At 39.9% G+C, this 22,789-nt stretch overlaps 1 protein-coding gene across 2 annotated transcripts in view; it reads right to left on the bottom strand.

The window, feature by feature from the left end:
* LOC134345666 (janus kinase and microtubule-interacting protein 1-like) overlaps positions 1–22,789 on the bottom strand; it is a 394,868-nt gene that overhangs the window by 202,332 nt on the left and 169,747 nt on the right. For both annotated transcript variants that reach the window (XM_063046689.1, XM_063046690.1), the window contains exon 3: positions 1,326–1,568. In XM_063046689.1, the coding sequence (XP_062902759.1) occupies positions 1,326–1,454 (129 nt within the window). In that variant the 5' untranslated portion in view covers positions 1,455–1,568. The remainder of the gene's footprint in view (positions 1–1,325; positions 1,569–22,789) is intronic.

Here is a 22,789-nt window from a genome sequence, read left to right as displayed (position 1 = left end):
ATACTGTAGCTCCAATGCCATATTTAAGTTTGCCGACAAGACCACTGTCATTGGTCGAATCACAAGTGGTGACGGATCAGCATATAAGAGGGAGCTTAAAAATCTAGCGAAAACGCGGGGTCGGCTCGAGCCCGGCGGCGGTCTGACGCGACCCCCCTCCCCTGGGCGATTTATAATATTTTAATTTTTAAAAAAAAGAAAATCTAGCTGAGTGGTGCCACAACAATGACCTCTTACTCAAAATCAGCAAGACCAAGGAGCTGATTATTGACTTCAGAAGGAGGAAACCAGAGGTCCATGAGATAGTCCTCATCAGGGGATCCGAAGTTGAGCGGGTCAGCAATTTTCAGTTCCTCAGTGTCCAGCATGTACAGTAAGTGTCATTCCGAAGAAAGCACAGCAATACCTCTACTTTCTCAGAAGTTTGCGAAGATTCATTATGTCATCTAAAACTTTGACAGACTTCTATAGATATGTGGTGGAGAGTATATTGACTATTGCATCACAGCCTGGTATGGAAACACCAGCGCCCTTGTACAGAAAAGCCTACAAAAAGCAGTGTATATGGCCTAGTCCATCACGGGTAAAGCCCTCCCCACCATTGAACACACTTACAGTGAGCACTGTCACAGTTGCTTGGATTTCTGTGTATGCCTGCAAGAGAACAAATCTCAGGGTTGTACATAGTGACATATATGTACTCTGAATAATAAATTTACTTTGAACTTTAATACTTTCTCAGTTACAAATTGTTTTGACTGCCTGTAAGAATTGTAAAAGAGGCAGAGTTTCTGTAAGCCTGTACATTATGTACAGATTATAAAGAGTAATATAACCTGAACTGACAGAGCCAAGATGACATTACACATTAAACCTCAACTATTCCACCACATTACTGTCTCTGGAGATTGAGACATGAGAACTATGCATAAAATTCTAGGCCGATACGCCAGTGGTACCGAATCAGAGATGTCATGTTTCAGATGAAGCATCTAGTCTGCAAAGTGAATAGAATATGATACTACTTCAAGGCCCAACAAGAAAGTTATCCGAGGGTTCTGACCAACATTTTACTCTTAACCAATACAAACCTGATTCTGAGCTCTCAATCACATCATTGCTGGGTGGAAGTAGTCGTCATGTTCCCCACATGACAACATAGGAATTGTTTCTAACAAGTACTTCATTGACTATGAAACACTTCAGGGATCTTGAAAGACAAATGAAAGTATATTTTTCCTTTAATAGACATGGCAGCATTTAGCTTTTCTATGAAAATAACTGTGTAACCTTTGGTACTGTCCAGTATCAATCACTGTTCCTACCTTGCTCTTTTCCTGGTGAAGCTCTATCTGAATATCAGTCAATTTGGCTCGGAGTTCTTCATTGGCAGCTTGTAATGCATCTATTAGCGCCTCAGGCTTCTCGCCCTTTCCACGTCCTTTCTTTGACATCTTTTTCTCCAGCAGTTCTTCTCTGTGGATTTGATGGGAAATCAATAATTCCTAACTGTCAGGGCTTCACACCCTATGAATATTCTTCCCATCGTGGGCTCCATTCTCTGGACCCTGGAGAAAATACAGTTAAGACAAAGTAGAAAGTAAATTCCACATTTTAATTCATCATAGAACAGCATCTTACAAAGCATGACATCTCATCTCAGTCTTAATATATTGCTGCAGTTCCTCAGGGCAGTCTCCGAGCGCAACTTCCTTTAGCTGCTTCATCAATAGCTTACTGTCAGCAAGGAAAAGGGTCTTACCAACGAGGTGTGTGGACAAACTTGATATAGCAGGATAACCAATTCATAAAGGCTGAGGTAACAGACTGCATGCATTCATGCTTACATGAATGGTGACTGGGTGGAATTTCGTTCATTGGGCTATTATGTGGACTCTTATAACATTATAGTTAATAGCAAAATTCTTCCAGGGCTCTTGGGGGAGCGGGAGGGGGGAACAAATATTTGCAATATGACAAAAACCATTTCTAGATTATGTCTGGAAAATAAATCTACGAAATAGGGTCTGGGTTCACTAAGCAGCTAGTTAGAAGATACCTAAGAGCACACACAAATACATTCTAAAGAATGTCGACAAAGTGTAATTAAGAAAAGATACCTGGCAACATTCCTTGAGAATGTTTTGCATTACTGAAAAACATTCTACTTCAAGAAAATGCTTTTGATAAACCTGTTTCCCCTCAAAATATTAGAAGCAAGATGGGATAAACAAATGTCACCTAATACCCTGATCTTCAAAATCTCCTAAAAGCTGCAGGATGACCTGTATCAGCTGACACCTGAGGTCTGATACAGAAAGACGACAGTGAGTGCAAATATGATTGGTTAATCAGCATGCACTTAACTTGTATTGATGTACAGGTCTCACATATGGCACAAATCTCAAGAAACAGCGCCATTAGGAGAATTAATATACAGTAAATTCAAATAATAACATAATATTATTAATCATCAAAACACTGATACACTGCAGATAAACTAACCTGATGGTTTCCATCATTGGAAAGATGATGTAAGACAGTGGTTTAAATAAACAGTTAATGACTAAACATAACTTGTACTGAGTAATAATATTCCATAGATGAATACAGTTCTGGAGAAATGTATAAACAAAAATGGGACTTTCTATTATACAACTGTTATACTTGAATCTGGACTTGCATTTCAAATGCATGGTAACTTTTGAACTAGCATCTCCTGTAACCTTTTGAATATGGTTTGAGTTTCCGTGAGTGTTTGCATGGGTATTGTCATGACATTTATGAAATTAGGTTTATTAGTTCAAGATCTATCTTTACTAAGATAGAAGAGATCAAATTTAGTTGCACTAAAATTTGGGTTCTAAATACTTTAACCCTGGAGCTAACTTATTGGTGGAATTTCCACCAGATGAGAAAAATAGCAGTTAATTTCCCATTCAGTGTGAGGCTGTACAGGTACATACTAGCTTCCTAGAGGTGCCAATAACAAAACATCCAGATGAACAATAACCTACTCATTATTCATCAAATGCCCATGGAAATCAGCCCCATTAACAACTTATGTAACAATAGTTAGGCATATTCAATAGAATTAAATCGTTTATGCTTGGCTTTGACATATCAAAGGGCTATTCAATGACTTGTGGGACCAGAAATTAACTTGATCAAGAGAGATGACTACTCTGTTATATACATATGTGACAGGGAAATCCAATTTTGAAAGCCTGTGATTGGTCCAAAGAATTGCCTACAGGAACTTCAGGTGTAAGGATACTATAGGCCTGATGAGGCATGATGTCCCAAGTGTGAACAATACTGTAGAAAGGTCCTATATTGTAACAATATCGATTGGTATCAACACATTGTAGGTGGGTGCTATCTTCCGTCAGTTGGAAAAGGACTGTTTGATTTGGACAAAGTGACCACATTCTAGGCTTGCTTGTTACTGCAGTCAGATGCTCATCATTCAATTAGATCTGAAGAACCTACAACCAACCTACAATCATAGACACAGGGGAGACTGTAGGTGCTGGAATCTTGCCTCACACACAAAATGCTGTAGGACATTAGCAGGTCAAGCAGTGTATATGGAGGGAAATAAACAGCTATTTCTTTGTGAAGTCCAAATCCTGTTGAAGGGTCTCAGCCTGAAATGTTGACTGTTCATTTCCCGCTACAGAATTTGCCTGATCTGCTGAATTCCTCCAGCAATTTGTGTATTGAACCAAACTAAATCAACCAGCAGAGGGAGCCTGTATGTATAGTCAATTAAGGGCTCTGTAATCCCATTTTTTGGGCACAGTTATTGCTAGATTGGCCATATTTTTGGCACTTTCTTAAAATGTGTTATTGATTGAAAAAAAAACTTGAACTAATCAACACACACAAAATGTTGCAGGAACTCAGCAGGTCAGGCAGCACCCATGGAAAGTAATAAACAGTCAACGTTTCGGGCCAAAATCTTCTCCTGGATTGAAAAGGAAGGGGGAAGACATAAGAATAAAAAGTTGGGGGAGAGGAGGGAGGAGCCTTTGTCTTTTTATTTAACTTCCTCTGTTGACTGATTCATTACCTTCGTAATTTTTGGGCTAAAGCTCAATAAGATGAAAATGTCTTCCACTTCCAATGAGAGTCAAAAGTAGGCTGATTATTCATCAGATCAAATATTTCATTCACAAATCTCAGACAATGAAGCAATCCAAAACCTAATGTAATGAACTCCAAGCAGCATCACAATCTACATTTTTAAGCAGCAAGTAATACTCATAACTATTTCTGTCCTGCTGTTATCAGTCTCTTAAGGGGACTTCTCATGTGCTGAAAATTAATTCTTTATTTCCCAGTCCTCTTCCCTGTGCCACTTTCATGTTGCTTGTTCACCTTCAATATACTTTCTCTGCAGCCGCTACACTATATTCAATATTCTGTTTTCTTTTTACTACCATTATGTATTTATGCATGGCATGATCTGCTTGGCTGGCACTCAAAAGTTTTTCACTGTACTTCAGACACATGACAATTGTTATCCGAAGTCTGACCAGTTGTCCCCGACATTCAAAGGTTTTTCATTACTGAGTCCCACCAACATCCATGCAGAGGCTCCATTCGGACAATCACATAAATATGGACTACGTCCATAACAGTTTAGAGGTTGAATATTTGGCAACAAGTGGCTGACATTTTGATTACCTAAAGCCTTCCACTCAAATACAATAAACATTCTCTATACAGGACCCCTAAGTGCAAGGCACAAGGGGATGGTGGTATGGTCACTGAATGTTAATCCAGAAGCCAGGGTGAGTGATTTGGTAAAGTAAGTTCAAAACACAATCCAGGAAATTAAAGTTCATTTTTTAAATAAATCCAGATTTAAGAAGTCAGTATCAATGATTGGGGACCAAGAAACCATCAGTCTCACACAAAAAAGCACCCTTATGCACTCTGCTCTGCATAGGTTTGCAACAAAGTTGTTCATTCTTAGCTCTGCCTCATGAAATGGACAAGCAAACCATTCTGTACAATTAGATATTGGCAACAAATCCCATAAACAAGTAAAAAAGTGCACATACTATTAAATCAATCACTTGTTCCCCTTTGAGTAACCATACACGGGCTACATCGATTAACAGACATCCCACCTCTCCCGGAACTTCTGGGAGTCTCCCGCATATTAATAGTGGCTCCCTGATGCCCGCAAATTATATACAATATCACAGAAATCAATTTTTTTGAGAGCAAGTGAGAGAAAAGCAAGAGAGATAGCGAGAGCGACCACGAGAGAGAGCGAGTGAGCGAGAAAGCAAGTGAGAGCGCTTGAGAGCGCGTGAGCGACCACGAGAGAGAGAGACCGCACAATCGAGCCATGGCAGAGTGTTCCAAAAAAATATAAAACGTACGGCACCCCAGACTACACTAAAGTGTACCCCTGCCTAATAGGGGTCAAAATAATGACAGTGTTGCTCGCTGCTCTGTTTGCAACAGTGACTTTTCTATTGCCCATGGTGGGTTAAGACTGTAAAAGACATGCTGAGGTGAGTTTAACAGGTGTCATTCGTTCATTAGCATAGCTAACGTTATTTAAACTAGCTGGCCAGCTGCTAAGGAGCTACTCTATTGCAGACATCCCACCTCTCCCGGAAGTCTCCCACAAATTGATGGTGCTACCTCCCTGAAATGAGTTTTTGCAGGGTGGGATGTCTGGATTAACAGTGAGGCTCGAGCAATGCTTCATGCAGAAACACTGCAATATGGTGGGGGCTGGCATAACAAGTGTGCAGCTTCTTTTTCTGCCTTGCACCTGCATAATGCTGTGAACTGCTTGCCCCTTTATTGTTATAATTCAATTTATCCCTGCAACCATCAATGCTGCGCCATCACTTCTTCCAAAGTAAAATTGCCAGTTCCTGTGCGAGCTTTGTATTTAATGACTTTTCATATTCAGTTGGTGTTGAGAGAGCCGCCAGTGCTAATGACTTTTTTTCCCAAACAATCTCTATTGCAATATGCTTTGATGGATGGGATTAAAAAGTACCACCATTAAAGTAATCCACTAACACTACACTGGATCGACACTATGCAGGAATAAAGAGTGCAGCTGTATGTTTAGCAAATAGTTAACTCCCTTGACACAGATGAAAAATGCCTCAGGGACAGCGAGACCAGCAAATTTGTCAAACAAAGCAAAAGCCAGCTCTTAAAATATTCAGTGTGAGGAGTGCTCTGAATTAAATCTAAACCACACAGGATAAAAGTCTTTCTGATTCAGAAATGCAGTCTGTGTTGCAGTCTAAATCCCTACCATATTCTTGGCTTTATTTCCCTAATCTTTTGTGGAAATAAACTGATTTTCAAAACCTGTAGTATAATACTACATTCCTCCAGGACCGCGATGGCACAACTCTTCTCTTAAGTGAATCTTGTAGTTTGTAATACTGCTTTATTCTGAGCCATTCTCTGCTGGACTGTCAATTACTGCTGGATTATTGAAAAGAGAAATGCTTGAAACACATATGTGCCTGGCATTTCTGCAGAAAATTCTCCTGATTTGTCACATATTCCAAAGGAACATTACTTCATTTCCTTCTGTGCCAAAGTGCATTCCAATTCCTTATATACCACTCACTATGCACTTTACTCAGATGTTGCCTGAAAGTACATAATAAAAATCTATCTCAAAATCTCCAACTATTGCTGCAGTGGAAACCAACAATGTAAATCCAGGCTTTGCCCAGTCTCCTCTGTTAACACTGTTTCATTTACTCTGTATCTCCACGTTAATGTCATGCTCGTGTGGACTGTGTGTTGCCTGATCAATAGGACTCGGGTAGAAATTCCACTCCAAACTGACAATCAATGACCTCTTAAGAAAAATAATTTCATACAATCTTCATTTGGATCCAATGTCAGAAATTTCAATCTTTAAAACTGTATAAATTATTTAAAGAAAAATCCTTATGAGCCAAAGCTGCAGCCAGTGGAATGTCACAAGCTTATCCCCTCCTTCAGACTAACATCTTGGGCTGCATCATGCAAGAAAATATTGTCACTCCAAACTAAACAGCCCCTGGAATCTAATGGTGGGATGCAAGTTATTACAGTTCTATTGCACTCATGTTAATCCTGTGTTATGTTAGACCTGGCATCTGAACAGTGAGCCTATTCATTGGAATGCAGAGGAATGATTGCCAAGGAAAAGATCAAGTGTAAAATAAGTTGTTCCTTTAAAAGTTTTGTTATGCTGAGCAAAAAAAAACTATATAAAAAAACAAATTGTATTTAACAATTTAACTGTTCAAAAATGTTTTAAATGTTTTAAGTTTTAAGCCTTCCCTGGTTATACTCCCCAACTCTTCCTCCGCTACATTGACGACTGCATTGGTGCTGCTTCATGCACCCATGCTGAGCTCGTCAATTTCATCAATTTTGCCTCTAACCCTGCCCTTAAATTCACTTGGCCTATTGGTGGCACCTCCCTCCCCTCTCTCGATCTCTCTATCTCCATCTCTGGAGACAAACTGTAAATCGATACATTTTACAAACCTACCGGTTTCCACGGTTACCTTGACAATCCCTCTTCCCACCCTGTCTCCTGTAAAAATACTGTTCCCTTTCCTCAGTTCCTTTGCCTCTGACACATCTGTTCCCAGGATGTGGCTTCTTTTCCAGGACATCAGGATCTCCTCCTTCTTCAAAGAATGGGATTTCCCTCCTCCACCAGTGATGCTACCATCACCCGCATCGCCTCCATTTCCCGGACATCCACAGTCATCCAATCTTCCCGCTGCCTTAACAGCGATAGAGTCTCTCTTGTCCTAACCTACCACCTCATCAGCCTCCACATCCAAAACATCATCCTCCACAATTTCTGCCAACTCCAAAGGGACTGAACATCTCTTCACTAAACATATCTTTACCTCTCCCACCCCTCGTCTCCAGTTTCCACAGGGATGCTCCCACCACGATTCCCATGTCCATTTGTCCTTCCTCTCTAATCTCCCTCCTGGCACTTACCCCTGCAAGTGGCTTAAGTGCTACACTTGCCTATTCACCTCTTCCTTCACCTCCATTCAGGGCCCCAAACAGTCCTTCCAGGTGAGGCAACACTTCACCTTCGAATAAGCTGGTGTCATCTATTGTATCCAGTGCTCCTGATTCAGCCTCTTCTACATTTGTGAGACCTATCTTAAATTTGGGGATCATTTCATTGAGCACCTCCACTCCATCTGCCAAAAATGGAACTTCCTGGTGGCCAAACATTTTAATTCCCATTCCCATACCAAATCTGACATGCCAGTGCCAGGATGAGGCCACCTCAGGGTAGAGGAGCAACAACTTATATTCTGTCTGGGTAGCCTCCAACCTGATGGTATGAATATCAATTTCTCCTTCCAGTAAAAAAAAATTCTCACCCCCTTCCCTTTTCTTCTATTCCCCACTCTGGCTTTTTACCTCTTCTCACCTGCCTAACACTTCCCCCCGGATCCCCTCTTCCTTCTCTTTTACCTATGGTCCACTCTCCTCTCCTACCAGATTTCTTCCTCTCTGGCGGGAGGAGAAGATGGTAGCGCAACACAGCGCACGCGGCCTCTCCGGTGATGAATATCTATAATCTGCCAAGTAGGGTGCTGTGCACAATTCTGATTTGATGGAGGCAGACGTGAGAGCATGGAAGAACGTCCAGAGAAACTTCTGAAATGCCTTTTTCGCTGCCGCCGCAACTGTGTGATCCGAAATCTCCAGAGGGGAAGGCCCCGAATCCTCGGCTTTGCCTGTTGCTTGGTGGCCGGGGTCGGGGTCGAAGCGCTCAGCAGAGATGGTGCTCGGTGTCGGATGGCTGGTCGGAGGCTCAAAGTTTTCGGACGGACTCAGAGACAGACTGTGGTCGGGTGCTTCCAGGATGCTACATTGGCAAGTTTGCGGTGCTGGAAGCTCATGGCAGGGAGAGTTTCTCCCTTCTACCGTCTGCATGAGATGTTGGGCTATTGGAACTTTGAGACTTTTTTTTACCATGCCCATGGTCTGCTCTTATCAAATTACGGTATTGCTTTGCACTGTTGTAAATATATGTTATAATTATGTGCTTTTTGTCAGTTTTAGTCTGGGTCTGTCTTGTGTTTTTGTGATATCATACTGGAGGAACATTGTATCATTTTTTAATGCATGCGTTTCTAAATGACAATAAATGAGGACTGAGTGTCCTCATTATCTAATCTAATCTAGCCCTATACCTTTCCTATCCTCTGGCCTCACCTATCACCTTCTAGCTAATCCTCCTTCCCCTTTCCTCACCTTATTCTTTCTGGTGCCTTTACCCTTACTTCTCAGTCGTGAAGATAAGTTTTGGGGCAAAACATCAACTGTTTATACCAGAGATGCTGCCTGACCTGCTCGGTTCCTCCAGAATTTTGTGTGTGTTGCTTTGGATTTCAAAGATTCAAAGGTTTACTTAGTATCAAAGTAAACAACTCTGAAATTCTTCTTCTCCAGGCAGCCATAAAATCCTTGAAAGAAAAAAATGGCAGCCTGATCATCAACCCCCAAACCCCTCTCCCGCCAAGAACAAACAAAAACAATAGACACATCAAGCCCCAAAACCCCCACACCTGCACACAAAAAATGAGAAAGATGGGGTGAAAATCACAGAATATAAAAGAACTGTGACTGAAAAAGTCTATAGTCCAGGTCCATATCCAAAATGCAGAAAACCTATGTAACATTCTCCCTCTCCATAACAGACCAATTTTACCAGCATCTGCAGACATTCTCATGTTTACGTTTTAATTGTTTTTTTATTTTAAAATGATTTCTACACCTTAATTGCTCTTAAAGAATTTTTGATTTTTTTCTGAATGTTTAGGATATTCAAAGGCATTAAAAGTCAGATTATTAATATGCTTTTATCCAGCCACTTCATGGGTAGGCTTTGTTCTTCCATTGAGCAAGATCTCTGCCGTTTGTGAGAAGGGCAGCACTTACTTGCAAGCTGGCATCAGTGGATAGACAACAGATGCTTTCAATGGTGATATGCATGTCAATGACGACTTCTGGTTGCATATTCTGCCTCTTATTTCTACAAGGTGAAACTTAATGTGGGCATGTTTATTGCTGTGGGGGGCAGGGGCAGTGAGAGTTTATTTCTAAACTCTCCCCTACCTAGGCCGTTGGTATCTATCTCTTATCAAGTTAAGTTCATGCAAAGCTAGTGATCAAAAGACAGCTTCAGATGCTAAACAAATGCTCAACAGCTTCCAGTCTTTTGGAGCTAAAGCTGTAACACAGTGAGATGGGTATCATGGGCCTGCTACTGGAAAACAAGAAACAGCATATGGTAGTTGCAATCCTGGAAAGGCATCTTCCTGACACTAGGGCGCATTTTATTTTCAATAGTACATATAGATTTAGATTTATTTATGTACATTGAAACTTACAGTGAAATGTGTTATTTGCTTTAACACCCAAGGATGTGCTGAGGGCAGGCTGCAAATGTCACCACACATTGTGGCTCTATATTTAGAAAACATGCCAGAAGGAGCAGATACATAATAAAAGCTGCATCAAGACTTATGAAAACATATTTTGTATATGACTCATTAACCTTAGACACTGAAATATATCTATAAGTCATGTCATTCCTCTGCTATACAACTGATAATACTTTGGCAATCTTTTAAACATTTAAAAGACAATATTAACCTTCTGATTCCATACAAATTAATGAATCTAAATACAAATTCTGCCACCATGAACAACTGCCTGTTTAATTCTATGTCTGTTTATTTCTACCCTACCACATCAAAGTGCTAGACATTGCAAAATTTTTCTATATTCATCCTCATTTATATTCTGTTTTGTAACTCACATACACATGCTTGCATACGGTTTAACTAAAGCTTAATGAAAGAATGTTTTTTTTTATTATATCTTAATGTCCAGTATACCACTAGTCATTACTTATCCTGAACTACAAAGAAATATAGTGGTTAGAAGAGATTCTTGAAGGTTTTAAACCAAAACAACCAAATCAATTTGTTTATACTTAAAGGCAATAAATCATAAAATACAGTAGACAAATATCATTTTTATTCAATCATTTTTATTTCTAAATAACTGCCAAGAGGATAATCTGGGTGTTCCCAACCCAGCAACTATAGCTGAACTGGGAGATCCACTCCCTATTGAAGTCTAGGATTGTAGTGTTTAAATCAGGTGACCGTGACCTTTATGAGAAATTGAGACAAGATCATGGTAAAGCTGTCAGGGATGCAAAGAGGCAATAGCCATCCAAAATCAAATCTTAGACCAACGATCAGTTGTGGCAGGGTTTACATGCTGTTACAGGCTACAATACAAATTCAGACAGTATTGCTGACAGCAACACATCACTTCCTGATGCGGCTAATACATTCAATGAGCATATTGAATAGAAAGGGATTGGAATGGCATCACCAATCCTGACAGCCTTTAATGCACCTGAAACCACAGTCACTGTTATGGATGCAAGATGTAAGATTCAACGATTCAAAGCATATTTGTTATCAGAGAATGTATAAATTATATACCTTGAAAGTTGTCTGCTACAGGCAGCCACAAAACAAGAAACACAAAAAAATACGCAATTTTAAAAAAAGACTTAAAACCACTGCACAGGGAACGAGAGAGAAAGAAAAAAATGCATACATCATACAAACAATAGAAGCAAGAAAACAGCATCCTGAACCAGACTGAATCCCAGAAACATTCCCAGAGCAGCCCAAGCCTCAGTTCCCAGTTCATCACAACATCGAGGCAGAAACATACAGCAGCCTGATCAACTCACAGCCTCAGCACCACGGAGAAAGGAATAAACATGCGTGGGTAAGCGAAGGAAATCAGCCCGAACCTCACCTCTGTACCTGACTCTCGGGCTTCCAGACTATCTGAGCTAACGTTTCTGTAAGTAGATGTAAGCTTTGCCATGATTGCTCTCAAGGCTACTGCCTCAAAAGGATGCATCCTCAGCCCACTACTCTACCCCCTGAACACTCATGACTACATGGCCAGATTCTGCTCCAACTCCATCCACTAATTTGCAGATGGCATTATCGTAGTGGGCCAGATGTCAAATGATGATGAGATAGAATGCAGGAGAGTGAGGGCAAGGAGGAGGCTGAGAGATGAGGGAAGTGAGGGAGGGGAGAGGGGGAGGGGGAAAGGGGGTAGAGGGGGTAGAGGGGAGAGGGGGAGAAGGGGGAGAAGGGGAGGGGGAGAGGGGGAGAGGGAAGGGGGAGGTCTTTCTATCAGGGAGCACATACTAAAGCCTGAAATCACATACCACCAAGCTCAAGAGCAGCTCTACCCCACTGTTATAGAACTATGCGTGATTCCTGCTATTGGATGGATTCTCACAATCTACCTCACCGTGAGCTTGCACCTTACTGGCTAACTGTACTATACTTTCTCCATACTGTGACAATAATAAACCAATTTGCCACACTGTTGTCACCCAATCTGGACTGTTTTCATCAAGAAATAACTTATATTTTTTATATAATAGATTGTGTATCTTTCAAATATCTTGAAAGTACTTCATGGTTAATTATGTGAGGTACAATAAAGTGAAACGAGATAAGTGATCAGGTTTGATTTTTAGTTTTGCAATAGCAAGGATATTTCCCAGGGATTGTTTACTCCAGCCTGCATCAACTTGAGCATCCATTTATGACCTCAGAAAAATGAAAGTGTCTTTCTGGCAGGGTAACGCTAAAGTACTGGTTATTTTTATGTCATGGTAAAATTAGAATCCACGGGCTTGAGAAAAAGGTGAAAATAAACAATCCTAATCATTAAAACATTGACTACAATCATATTACTGCTTTGTAATAAGATTCAACATAACTGGTTAAATATGTTGAATAGGTAGAATTCTACTCATTACTGATTAAATGAAGATGTAATAAATATTGGTTTCTATGACCAAAGTAGTAAGCATATTTGGATTACTCTGAAGATTTTGACAAATTTGACAATAGGAATCTAACGAGTCAAATGGTCTCTGGATATACCATGAATCTATGAGTAATTTCAATTTCGGTTCATTCAGACCATATAAATTTCAGTTTTGGTCAGTGAATTCAAATATTAAAATACCATTCAATGGAAAATTAATTATAAACTAGAATGGAATGGTACTTCATCAACTGATGCACAACCTTCCTTAAAGGATGCATTGTTTCAAATTCTGTAGGCATGATGTTTAAACTGAAAGAGCTGGCTGATCAAAATATTTCTTGTAATATTGTTCAATTATAAATTGAAGAACTGACATATGGAATTTATGGCTAAAGGCAAAAGACATTTTGTGATGCTGGCTCTTTGTCACTTGAAAAAAATAAATGACTGGTAACCAAACTAAATTATGCATGTTTTTTAGCCAATAAGTATTGAGAACTTCTGTCACGTTTTACGTTATCTGAAGGAACATTTACATTCTAAGAGTTAGTTGATTGCTAATAACAGGCACCAAAGCAATCCAATCCATTACCTTACTATTTAAAGAACAGTAAATGCATGTTTTCTTTGACTGTTTTCCCTTCTTCAGTCTATCCTATGGTTACTAGTCCTTTTAGGCTCTACTTCATTAAGAGTTAAAGGAGATGTCGTCCTGAAGAAGAGTCTCAGTCCGAAACGTTAACTGATGCAGCTTAGCCGCTGAGTTCCTCTAGCATTTTGTGTATGTTGTGAATGAGCCTTAGAATGTCAGCAAAGTCTCTTACAAATTTCTATTGAAGTACAACAGGGAGTACTCAGGGAGCATCAGAGCTTGGTATAGAGGTTCCAATGCACAATGGATTGTAGAATCGGCCAACTCTATCACAGCACAATCTTCCCCACCGAGGGCATCATCAAGAGGTGGTACCTCAGGAAGGTGGCATCTATCTCCAAGGACCTTCACCACCTGGGACATGCCCTCTTCTTGCTACTACCATCAAGGAGGTAGTGCGGGAACCTGAAGACTCACACTCAATGATTCACTAAGAGTTTATTTCCTCCATCATCAGATTTCTGAAAGGTCCAAGAAATGCATAAACGCTACCTCAATTTTCTTTTTCCGTTGCACTCTACAGTTTCTGTAATTTTTGTATTTTTTTTAATCTTTGGACTATACTGCTGCCACAAAACAACAAATTTCACGACACACATCAATGAAAGTAAAACTGATTCTGAAATTGATTTAATGTGTCCTCCAGTGTTGACGGCAGTAACATTTCTTCAGCATCTAAAGGATAGGGATCCACAATCTTGCCAACTCTCCAAATCCTTCACCACTCTGTGGTTTTGAAAACATGCTCTGCTGGCATTTTTCACTTTTGAGTCAGGTGCAGCTCAATGGATAGTACCCTTACAGTGACAATCTTGCAAGCAAGTGACTCAGCAGCAAGCCTTACAACACAAATAAGCACGGAAATCTAGGCTAACATTTGGTGGTATACCAAGTGAGCAGCATAATGGCAGAACCTGACCCTTTGGGTGATACAACAGACTGAGGCACTCTTTGGAAAAGAGGAGAATTCGCTCTAGGTCTGCCCTGAATAACAGTTATCATTCCACTGACACTCACTGAAACAGATAATCTGGTCATTATTTCATTGTGTTTGTAGATACTATGGGTTACTTGGCTGGTACATGCTCCACATTACAACAAGCATGCAGACATTGTTAAGAGGTTCAGCTGTAATTCAGACCAAACATCAAAAGGGGGAAGAAGTGTCATCTAAGTGGCTTTGATCATGAAATGATTGTTTATGCCAGACGGGGTGGTTTGAGTATCTCAGAAACTGCTGATCTCCTGGAATTTTCAAGCATGATAATCTCCAGAGTTTACAGGGAATAGTGCAAAAAACAAAAAAAATCCAGTAAGCAGCAGTTCTGTGGATGAAAACACCTTGTTAATGAGAGAGTTCGGAGAAGAAGGGCCAAACCGTTTCAAGCTGACAGGAAGGCGACAGTAACTCAGATAGCTACATCTTACAACAGTGGTGTGTGGAAGAGCATCTCTGAACTCACAAAATGTCAAACCTTGAAGTGGATGGGCTACAGCAGCAGAACACCATGAACATAGACACATATACTCAGTGGCTACTTTATGAGATACCTCCTGTACCTAATAAAGGGGCCAGTGAGTGTAGAATAAAATAATGCCTCTCAAACTTTCTGGCATTCCAAAAGGGATGTGAAAGATTTATTCTGAATACCTTCCTTCATTCTTAATCACTGAGCCCTTAGCTTATACAGAGCTGCTGCTATTGGTCTAAACAGATTCCTTATCCAATGAATACAGTGAACAAAATCGAGCCATTGATACACAAGTTAAAATTTAACATAAGAATATTGCAGGTGAATTTACACCTGACACTTGGAAATGTGGTATATATTTATTTGATGTCTATTTTTAACATTCATCATATGAATACCAACTGCAAATGGCAGCATTTAAATTTCAACTTGTGTCTTTAAAATATTCTACATTGAAACATGACTGTGGTAAAGTGCAGTCACAATAAAATGCAATTTAGTTGCTGCAGGTTATTATTCCTGGGCGATGACAATAGATAAGCACAATGATTGGCATCAACAGACTGGGCCAAAGGACCCATTTCTCTGCTGTGTAACTCAGTGATTCAGATCATTTTTTTCTGGTCTGATGGTTCTACTTTGCATAGGTTGAGTGTCCATTATTTCATCTCATTTTGTTATCCTGTTTGTACTACATTTCCCATCTCAAAATGTTGCCTGAATATTAACCCCTACTTATAAAACATTAGCATTTCAAAAACGCTAGCTTGCTCAAGGACATGAATAAATACACAGTACAATAACTTGAATTTTCCACTACCAGCTGAAGCCCTAATTTATCCTTCCTCCAGTTCATTCATGATTTCTTCATTTCCAGCCAACTGCACATCATCTGCTCAATGAAGCCACAGACTTTATCACCTTATTCTTCGAACGTGAAGTCTCAATCAGTTCTCAGAAGCAGCCTCTCCAAATCAACTGCAGGAGGTAAGTTCTGGAATCAAACTGTGTGAAAAATCTGTTGTGAGACAGACCCAAGGAGCTTAAGTACATTTATAGGGTTATCCAAATTGTAACAGAACTCTGAAAGAATTCCTGCTGACATGATGACATTGATAAGATTTCAGTGATGGAAGAAAGTGCATCAAATCAGAAAGAAGTCCAGAAAAACTGTTCCTTATGTTTGAAGTTAAATCTTCATCAGACAAGACAGTGTGGAAGGGATATTACTTTTATTGAGCATCCTAATATTATCAAGACCAACTGGGGCCACTTTGCTGAGCTTTCAAGAGGATTTGAATACCAAATGGAACTATGAAGGATAAACTTTCAAATGGCGAAGGCACATTTAGAAAACTAATCATCAAAAGCAAATAGTCTGATGATTTTCCAAGCACTTGGCACATCTAATCAGAAACCAAAATCACTATTTGATCTTATCTGATGTGCTTGTATTAAAAACAGTGTCTCATGTTGCTTCATTATAATTATCAAATGCCTCAGAGGTTGTAATAGTAACCAATATAATTCAATCAACAGACGCAAGCTTCTTTCAACCATCATTTGCTCCAGATGGTAAAGCTAGCAGGGGCTAGTGTTCAGTTAATCAAAGTTTATGGACAAGGTTGTTATAATAGAAAATTGTGCATAATTGTACATAATTTAAAAAGACATACTCAAAATCATTAAAATTAAAAGAAAGGCACGCATGTTAGCTCATATACAAAGACCTCATAAACAGGTCAGATCGAATTATAAAAGGAAATATTCAGCCAAACTAAGGCTTAAAATGGTCCAACTTTTCTGATGAATGTTCTTAAAATGATTACACCATAAGGGAAACATTTTTATTTTGTACCTTGCTTTAATGGGAGACCTTAGTGTACAAGCATTGTATGAAGAAAAAGTACAGCCTCATAACAAAGCCTGGCTGATGTTCCTTCCAGCTTTTCAAGTTATAGAGTCATAAAGTTGAAACAGGCCCTTCAGCCCACAAACAGCTATACTAACCATCATGACCAAATATAATGCCTGCATTAATTCCAAATCTCTTCATGCCCTGGTCATTCAAAGTACCTGCCCAGATGTCTTCTTAAATATTTTTAACTAAATTCAAATAACCAGAGGTAGTCAGGATCCAATAGGACACATGATTACTTTAAGAACAATGAAGAAACCACTCCCAGCTTCCATTTCTTTATCTCATGCTGACTGACATACTGCATAATTTTTACCTTCAAGTTCAGATGCCTAGCTGTTCTTTATTTACTCTTAACATATGGTTGTTGTAATGAGGGTTTGGAAGGGGGTGGTGAAGAAGTACTCTATACTGGAATATACTTTCAAAGATTACGTTACAATTCTCATTTTGGAAGTCACTGGGAAAATACAGAAGAGACCAGCATAATCTAGGTACTTATCATTTGTCACAGAAATAAAGGAACATTGACTTAGGACCAGGTGTGTGTCATTTGATTATATTATGAATGATCTGGATCTTAATACCTCTCACTTTTCTTTGTATCTAAATAAAAACCTATTCATCTCAGTAGAACTGACATTTCAACCAGAGAGTTTTGGGTAGCTGACGTGGGGGTGCCAGGAGAGAGCAACTTTTGTGTGAATTCATGCTTCCATTGCCTTAGCTCTGCAGAAACACATTCCTGTTCCTCCTCAGCTGCTCCGAAACTGCTACTGAGTGGGCAATAAAGCTCATAATATCAGTCACCAGTTCAACTATTCAGTGGCCGTAGAGATAGGACTAGCGTATGTTGTGTATGCACCATCCATCTCTATTTGAAATTTGTGCTTTGGACCCTACAACCAGTAAAGGACCCTAATTGCATCCCCTATTTTGGAGAGTTGTCTGTTTACTTAAAACAATCTAACAGATGGCTTAAACCCGAGTAGCACGCACAAAATGCTGAAAGAACTCAACAAGTCAGACAGCATCTATGGAGGACAGTAAACAGTTGGCATTTCAGGCTGAGACCTTTCATCAGCACTGGAAAGGAAGGGGGCAGAAGCCAGAATAAGAAGATGGGGGAGAAGGAGGAATACAAGCTGGCAGGTGATAGGTGAAACCAGGTGAGGGGCAAGGTGAGTGGCTGGGAGAAGAAACTAGCAAGTAGTAGGTGGCGAGGTAAAGGGCTGAAGAAGGAATCTAATAGGAGAGGACAGGTGAGGAGAAGAGAAAGGGGGAGAAGGAAACCAGGATGGGGAATAGAAAAAAAAAAAGAGCAAAGGGAAGGGGAGAAATTACTGGAAGTTAGAGAAATCGATGCTCATGCCATCAGGTTAGAGTCTACCCAGACAGAGGTTATGCTCCTCCAACCCAAAAACAGCAAATCCAATCCTCTCCAAACTTCTTTAAGCCTCTTCCTGAAATGTTTTTCTAGTTTATTTCATTTGTCTAAATACCCATATTGTCCTCTGACCTGTCCACACTAAAGCCTTTCACAAATATAATTCCTGGCAGGAATGATTCCAAATGAGTTTCAGAATGAATAAATATTTGCTACCAATTGAATATAATGCCTTAAAATCTGCTTTTATATGTTATCAAACAATCATTAAATTTTACCATTTCTCTTCACTGAATCAAGTGAAGGTTTCCATCCTTACTGTTTCTACAGGCCCCAGACTGGATGAAACTTGTAACTCAAAGACCAGTGTAGGATACGTATCTGACCTCTACTTTAAGGCTAATACCCATGTACCTGCTTCAGAATTTGGGCCTCACAAAACATGCTAAAGCCATTCCATTAACAATGTAGATAGTCCCGAGTCTAAACAATAGCAGTAATATAATCTATTAATTAAAGGTAGCTTCTGTGCAGCAATATAAAAAATCTAGTTCAATGACCTTGTGAAGTTAGTAATAAAAAATCTTCTTAAAAATCTTATAGCAGCTCACATAGCCAAATAATTTGTCATTTGCTATGAGTATGTGCTCCGAATGAGTTTGCACCAGAACACCTTCAGACTATTGAACACTTTCAGAGATATGTGCTTTTGAATTCTAAACAGTGAGGAACTCAGCAATTATACAAATGGCTTGAAACACCTCTGTGCTGTTTATTTAATTACTGTATTTGTGTACACACTCAGATTGAAGCAAGTTCAATATTAAACAAAAGAAAAATATGAATCAGATAAGTGGTTATCAGTAGACTAAAAGCTCACAAGACAAAACAAGCAATGATACAAATGATGACTCATAATCCCATTCTCTACAGGTTTGGTGTGTTGGGCAGAGTGGCAAATTTTCTCACTGTAAATTAAAAGGACAAGTCAGATAGTCATCTAAGGTAAATTTTTACCACCTGAGATTCAGGTAGACTGTCAAAGGCCTGGGAACAGGTTATCCATATTGCTTCCTTGACAAATGAGTCAAGGTACCAAAAAGCAAAGATGGATATATTTTAAAAAGGATCCTGATTCCCCAAAAGTAAAAGGATATTGAACACAATTCAGCATGGCTCTGTGTGTTTCATTTCTGAAAATGATGCAATTACATTGAATAAATCAGTGTTGTCTATCTGCAGTATATCAAAATCCTTCTAACCCCATCCAAGAGAAAAACGATCACTCAACATTCTAACAGAATATTACAGCTAGGCTAAAAATTTGAAACTTGAATTACACTGTGTCTGCAGAATTGCTATGGATATCCCACAGCTTGATGGTAAACTGTGAGAAAAACCTACCTCAATGCCCACTCTGTCCCACACCCCCTCAGTTCCCATAGCACTTCTTGATCTAGTTTTCCAAGTGTGGATAATTTTACAATATATTTATGTTCAAGTGGCCTCCATTGTACATACTAAACCTGGAATACAATAGTGTGTAAGTACATCTCTCAACAGGGATAAGATGAAACAACCTGCCTAACATCCCTTGATTATTGTTTTAACCATGTATAAAGCTAGACGGACTCTTTTCTTGCTAATCATTCGTCATTGGAGACACCTAAAAAGTGTTAACAGTTGTCCTTTCACATCACTGTTTAATCCAAGTAAATGACAATGTCCTACAAATGCGTTACTAGCTCTCTTGTTCCCTACAAATGGATCAATTAAACTACGTTTGAAAGCAGCCATGCAGAAGCATACTATTCTCAAACCAACATATTAAAAAGCTGACATGACCTATATTTTGTGCCTCATTTCCCCTCACATTAGTCCAATGTAGGCTAAACACTGAAGGCTGCGCTGATCCAACTATCACCAGAATTAGATTGAAATAACACAATGAGCTTTTATGTTCATTAAGCTTTAATAGTCTCATGAACCTGCTGCAGAAAAAGACCACGACAATTCTCTTAAAGGACACTTAAAGTTTAACTTTTCAACATTGTTGCTTTTACCAGTTCTGTAATACAGAGTCATTGAGAAGTACAGCATGCAAACTGGCCTTTCAGGCCACCAAGTCTGTGCCGACCGTCAAGTACCCTTTTACAACCAAATCCGACTGTTATGTTCCGTGTAACTCCAAAACATAAAATTAAATGAGCCAGGGCTAACTCGTGTACATTCTTCTTTTTAATTTTGGCGAGGCACTCACTTATGATGTGGTGGCATAATGATGTATGCCATTCATATACTTTTGCATATAACCCATAAATACACACACATTATGCACACATACATATGTACAAATACTGTTAGCTGGAAAGAACAGCAATCAGAGAATAGGAATGGAAGTGACCATTTTGTGAGACAAACCTTTCAACTGCCATTTTGTGAACTGTTTGATGAACTAATTCTTGCTCTGGGATAACTTTATCAAAGCAATTGAATCTAGACACAAGGAGTTTCAGCTAATGACCTGCTAAAACAAGCAGCTATTTAATATGTAAAGCGGTAGGCTTGCAAGAGCAGCAAACTCTAATCTCATTAGCATCTGGATTGACCAAATCAAAATTGAAAAGAACAAAAAGGCATGAGGCTGAGGGTAACAGCCACAGGACAATGCCAGTTGTAATCCTGGACCAGAACCAATAAGGAGGTACCCAGGTCTGTCAAGTGACCTCGAGCCAACAAGATGAAAATGAAACATTTGAACTGAGAAGAAGTGTTTAAAAGTAATGCAAAGCAAACAAATCTGCAGAGGCTAACCATTGTGGATGTGGAGGACCCCCACACATGGAGATCAGGAGCACAAGGAACATCGGCCAGTGTAGACTGCTTTGCCAGGTATTACTTTTCTATTATTTGACAGCTCATGGCGGGTTAGGCAAACTTAGCAGGTGTGCAAAGAGGTATTCAGTTGTGTAAATTCATGTGCCCTTCAGTTGAGACAACAAAAGTACTTGTCAGTAAATACAGATCCTGTGTACTTAACTGATCATTACTACATTATACTGTAGAATACAACCACTATATAGACATCCACAGCATAGTAAATTGTCCCATTCAGGCCTAAAGATTTAATCGCTGTGGAGGATTTCTTACTCTTGTGTTTCCTAACAAGGGGAATCACTCTGCTTGGCAAGTGAGATTTATGGCTGTGAAATAATCTCAGGTTCTGAGGCCTCTTCCGTGGTGCTTGTAGGAGTTGATTCTGGGACTGCTGGAGGCGGATATGATAGTGTAGCGATGTGCTACACACAGCGCTAGAATAACCACACGGAGTCGGTGAGTTAGAGTTGCGATGAAAGAGATTTATTCAAACTTCGCGGCCTGCATTAAAGCCTTCCCGTTCCCGCCCTCCCTGGGCGGGACTACTGTGGGGAATGCATATTCCCAGGCCCTTTCTGCGCGCGGGATTTTCCCCCTGCTGGTGAAGATGGCCTGGTGCCCTTTTTGCTGCTGGCCCTCTGCCTGCGCGCGCTGTTTCGTGAGCCGGTTCGTGGGTGCCAGAAAGTGGGTCGCCACAATAGAGTCTTTTAAGAGACCTTTGGATAGGTACATGGAGCTTAGAAAAATAGAGGGCTATGGGTAACCCTAGTAATTTCTAAGGTAGGGACATGTTCAGCACAACTTTGTGGGCCGAAGGGCCTGTATTGTGCTGTAGGTTTTCTATGTTTTCTATGACTAGTTGTTCTTTTGAATTTGATCTTGTAATTATGTCCTCTAAGAAACACAGCCCATCTTTGCATTCATGCTGTTGCTGTTAGTGGAACACACTTCAATGGATTGAAAATGGATACCGGTGATTGATAATCAGTAACGAGGCTAATCAATCTCCCATGCAAGTACTAGTTGAAATGCTTACGACCCAAACCTCTCTGTCAATCTGTGCATAAGTTTTCTCTGCAGCTGTAAGGGAACATGATTCAAAGGCTATTGGGCTTTCACTTCCTTCACTCATTACATGTGGCATGACTGCACCTATACCAGAATGTGAGCCATCATAGGCAAGCGTCACTGGACAACATGGATCATAATGTGTGAGTACAGTGTCTGACGACATTTCCTTTACCTTTTTAAAGCCACTGCACCACCACTGCTTTGTCCACTGCCAGTTCTTCCCGATCTGTAGCAATGAGTTCAAGGAATGGAGCACAGTAGCCAGCTTTGGCAGGAACCTGTGATGGTAATTTACAATCCTAAAAAGGACTGCAACTGTGACATGTCCTTTGGCCTTGGGGCATTCACCACTGCTTGAAATTTCCCAGCACATCTGCGTAATCTTTGTGCATCAATTATGTGGCTACAGTAAGTGATGATTGGTTTGAAGAATTCACACTTGTTGCATTGTACTCTGAACCTATAATCTTCTAATCTTTTTA

This window comes from Mobula hypostoma, chromosome 4, assembly GCF_963921235.1.
Source record: "Mobula hypostoma chromosome 4, sMobHyp1.1, whole genome shotgun sequence".
Taxonomy (NCBI): Eukaryota; Metazoa; Chordata; class Chondrichthyes; order Myliobatiformes; family Myliobatidae; genus Mobula; species Mobula hypostoma.
The sequence above is the reverse complement of the archived record's forward strand: the minus strand, read 5'-3'. Positions and strand labels throughout refer to the sequence as shown.